This window comes from Magallana gigas, chromosome 4 (assembly GCF_963853765.1).
Source record: "Magallana gigas chromosome 4, xbMagGiga1.1, whole genome shotgun sequence".
Lineage (NCBI taxonomy): Eukaryota > Metazoa > Mollusca > Bivalvia > Ostreida > Ostreidae > Magallana > Magallana gigas.
Genome location: NC_088856.1, coordinates 56,513,788 through 56,518,250, shown reverse-complemented (window position 1 = coordinate 56,518,250; position 4,463 = coordinate 56,513,788). Strand labels below are relative to the sequence as shown.

The 4,463-nt window shown below is 36.1% G+C and overlaps 1 protein-coding gene across 1 annotated transcript; it reads right to left on the bottom strand.

Moving 5' to 3' along the window:
- Positions 1-415: 415 nt before the first annotated feature.
- On the bottom strand, positions 416-2,512 carry LOC117683167 (uncharacterized). The gene is made up of 4 exons (XM_034452094.2): positions 2,326-2,512; positions 1,348-1,406; positions 907-1,122; positions 416-622 (listed from the first exon to the last, which is right to left on the bottom strand). Exons 1-4 carry the CDS (start codon positions 2,397-2,399, stop codon positions 483-485), a joined length of 489 nt encoding a protein of 162 aa, XP_034307985.2. The 5' UTR covers positions 2,400-2,512; the 3' UTR covers positions 416-482.
- Positions 2,513-4,463: the final 1,951 nt, after the last annotated feature.

Sequence of the window (4,463 nt, the reverse complement as noted above, 5' to 3'; positions counted from 1 at the left end):
CCTATATTCAATTTGACATCATTTTAAAGAGGAGGTCAAGAGCTTGTTTAATGCCGTTTTTGGAGAGACTGTAGGGATTCTAGATATATTACATAAGTCAAAAATGGACAAAAATTCGAGATTTGTTACTTTTATCCTTCATATTTCATAGAAAATGGTTGTTTAAAACATGATTTTTCGTTGAGTTTACAAAAAATGTAAGCCCCGGTACACGCTATGAAACAAAGATATTGTTATGAAGCACCATTAAAAGAATTTATACCTTGAATTTAATAAACCTATAGGCACCATTCATTTACTAGATCTTGACCTTAAAATCTGTGTATGTCTAAACGTATCTCTAGCCGCATTTGTAAAAGATAATCTTAAAATATGACGATATTTCACAAGACAAAGTAACAACAATTACTAAAAGCTCAATATATCTTTATTAGACAAAAATAGATTTTCTTCCACCTCAGGGATTTCTTTTCTTCCTCTAATCAAATAAATGTCGTCTGCGGGGAGCCTAATACCAGAGGGATTTCACCCGCTCCCAACTGACCCAAAACATATGCGCCTGCGCCAGCTAACGTCACGGCAGCGACTACAGTGGGAGTGTTAGGGAATGATGCACTAGAGGCTAAAAAATACAATTATATGTCAGCATCTAAACTCTCTCTCTCTCTCTCTCTCTCTCTCTCTCTCTCTCTCTCTCTCTCTGAGAGACTGTCTGGCTCTCTGACTACATCTGTCTGTTTTTCTTTCTCTCTCTTCTCTTTTCTTTCCCGTATCCTCCGCTTTTTCTCTACTTCATTATCCTTTCTTAATTTTTTTCCATTCCCTATACTGAATAAAGTCTGCCTTATTGAAACATCGAATTTTAAGACCAAAAAAAAAATGAAAGAAGGAGAAGAAACCCCATACCCATTGTAGCGCAGCTGGGCCCACTGAATCCGTAGTAACAGATACAGACACCATCGTACGTGATTGAGGTGATGGGGGCGGGACCTGTGACAGTGAGGTGGTCTATCAGACAGAAGCCATTGGTGTCGGCGGTACACACAGTGGTGGCCCCGGGGCTCCCAATCGCGGGAATATTACATTGGGATCCCCCAAAACCTGCTCCAACAATCGGAAGACCTGAAAATTACATATACTACTACAGTACACACAAATGACGTTGTACGCGATGCGTAAGTAGTTATATGACGTAATGACTTTAAACATTAATCTCACGTTCTGATGTTACGGTTCTATAAAAATAGCAGATTTTTTAGCATGCAAATTTTCAGAAATTCGATATGAAAATAAGTTGTTATATGATATTGGAATACACTGCAGAATGTTTCAAGTTTCTAAGCCTACTTAAAGTCAGACACGCCAGCAAAAATATGGAAACTTTGAAAACCATTGCAAGAGGCAATCTGCAAAAAACAAAACAAATATAAATAAAAAAAACCATATATATATATATATATATATATATATATATATATATATATATATATATATATGTGTGTGTGTGTGTGTGTGTGTGTGTGTGTGTGTGTGTGTGTATCTTTAAAATGTTTTTTTTTAAAGATAATAAATCAAAATTATTTCTTTCAAAGACGCACACTCAGTAATTCTTTAATTTGAAATGTGCTGCAAATGTTAGTTTTATGTGAAATCAAGCACGTTGGTAATTCTTAATCATAGACCTGTCGGCAACCCGCCAAGAAATATAATTTAAGCATTCAACCTTGAAGATATTGACTAACCTTTTGGTAACGCACTTTAAAACAGACGTCAAACGTTTATGTGTACGGCATTCACATTTACCTGTACATGTGTGGATCTAGAGAGGAGGGAGGGGGGGGGTGAAGTGTGGTCGGAGGTCGGACGCCGGTGGCAAATGCATTATAACATGTAATAAAATCAAATAGTAATATTACCGAAAATGACCCTTAGACCCCTATCACCCGGCAAATAATATTTCCCGGACACCCCCCCCCCCCCCACCATCTTGATTTTTATCTTGATCCGCGCATGTCTGAATGTACGTATACGACCTTTTTGTAACATGTTATTACTTAATTCACTATAGAGAATGCACTAAAGGTGTAGTCCATATCTACAGGTAGCGCATTCTACAGATTCCTAGATTAACTCAGACTTGGTACAAATAAATTGATGCAGAATGATATAAGGCTATTTTTGTCTACCTTGTCATTTTTTTAAAAATTAAATTATAAATGTTTACATTTAACTATCTTCCTGCCTATTCTCTCTCTCTCTCTCCCTCTCTCTCTCTCTTACAAGTTAATCAAAATGTAGACAAAGCTTATCACAATGCCTACTTACCGAAAGGTGGCAGTAGTCCGAGCAAAAGACAGCTTGTGTGTTGAGTCGCTAGCCTGATGTAAGATTCCATACATATATATACATATATACCGCAAGCGTTTCCGTTTTGGAGCTGGTTATAAGGACAATTTTGCTGATGGCAACAAAAAACCCTAACCTTTGAATGGCTTGTAATATGGAATTAGAATACCTGCGATAACTGGTGTGATACAAGGAATAACAAAACCCCGTGCTTGTCAAATGATAACTTCGGGGGGACCGATGGGTGAAAACAGCATGGGGTCAAAAAGGAGAATTAAATTATTAATATGAGAATAGCAGTAATGAGTGCATGTCAAAGAATTTAGGACCCGAGTAGAGAACGTTTTTATGTCTTTCCGAGCCCTACTTTTAAAATCCCATTACAGGGTATGTATTTCCAAAAACTGTGAAACTGTTGAATACAAATCTTTTTCAACAGATCTTAAAGCAATATTCGTTTAAGGTCTTGTCAATAATGCTCCTGAAATTTTGCAAATGTTTTTATTCATATATCTTAATTTACTTTTACAAATATGCTTCCTTATATGAACCAATAAAATAACGAAAACGTACAATTCTGTGTGAACTTTTGCATGACGTCACAATGATTAACGCACTTATCGCTTGACGGTTGCAATATTGCAACAAGGTTAGCTTTTTAAAAAGCTAACAAAGTCAGCCAGCGGAATTTTTATTTTAGGGCAAAAGTGAATACACAATCTATTAAAATACTAGATAAATAGTTTTCAGAACAATAAAAATATGCGGGTGCACAACTAGTTTGTAGCCTTATTTTCATGGCTGCACATGTAGGTGAGGAGATTTATTTCAAGCGTGTAGCTATGTACATGCAATGTATGAAGGCACACATACTCAATACTTAAAGTTGTAATTTTGTAGATATACCTCTCTGATTTTCATTGTCTGGTGGCAAACTACTTCCAATATATTTACTTTTCAATCTTACTAAGAGAGTTTTAAAGATATACGCGGACTCCGGACTGTGGCTCCAGACTTGATGCGCAGTTTGACCTAGAAACAGACCGGTTTCATAATGTCTTCGAATTTTTCTAAAACGAAGTGTCTAATTTCTTCCCAGAATTCCAATTTACGCAAGCACATTTGAAATTCATCCAAATCGTCCGAGAAGCATGGTTTGACCAACAAGTTCATTTGAGCATTGAATCATCATACAAGTATGATGTTTTGAAAGATATATATAAGATTTAGCCAACCAACATGTACGTGTAGAAAGGAAAATATGTGCATTGCGTCATCAGTTTGTGTAATGACGAATTTCTACACGTATGTACCCGAATGAACATACATTGCAAAGTTCCCGTAAGGTCAAACTTATAGCTTCTGTTTCGCTGTTGTCTATTTATTGCGTGGACCCTGAGGTCCACGCAGAAAATATATAAGCGAGGTTAAACCGGATGCTATGGGGAAAATTCAGTCTGCGCATGAGCTAGCCTGGTTCCTGTGCTTAATGGGTAGCTCAGGGAACCAGGCTAGCACAGGTTTATTTAAATCGGGATCGGGATTCCATGCCATATGCACATGTAAGTTTAAAGGCGCTGTAATTGTAAAGTTGTCGGTAAACATTACAGAAACAAAGTACATGTATTCCTTTTAAAGGAATGATCGGCATGTGATATACACTGTCAGTATTATGAAATAAGGTAATATCATGCCGAAACTACAACATGCATCAAATACCTTAATTTGCAATGTTTTGTTGTTTTCCGAGTACACATGTAGCTGAACTTTACTTTTATAGATGGCGAGGCTAGAGTACTTCCCGATTAAAATTATTTAAGCATTTAAGTATGATTGAATAATTATGTGACTGTATATAATACATGATTGAATAATTATGTCACTGTATAAAAGTTTAAATCTCAAGAAAAATGCATCAAAATATGAAAAAGATTTACACAAAGCTGTCACTGCATAGTTAACAAAGTAGTGCAAAGCGTAATGTGTGCGCAAATAGTAGAATTCGCCGAATGCCTGATACTATACATGCAATCTTCATTAATATAGATCATAATTATTTTAGAAGTATGAACCCTTTAAATTCTGAGATTAAAATTTAACTATTGAATTTTAAGGCT

Excerpts from the sequence above, each read along its gene's own strand:
- LOC117683167 (XM_034452094.2), bottom strand. The coding sequence starts at position 2,399 with ATGTATGGAATCTTACATCAGGCTAGCGACTCAACACACAAGCTGTCT. Across the intron at positions 1,407-2,325 it reads CGGACTACTGCCACCTTTCG|ATTGCCTCTTGCAATGGTTT; the intron begins GTAAGTAGGCAT and ends TGTTTTTTGCAG. Across the intron at positions 1,123-1,347 it reads GCTGGCGTGTCTGACTTTAA|GTCTTCCGATTGTTGGAGCA; the intron begins GTAGGCTTAGAA and ends TGTAATTTTCAG.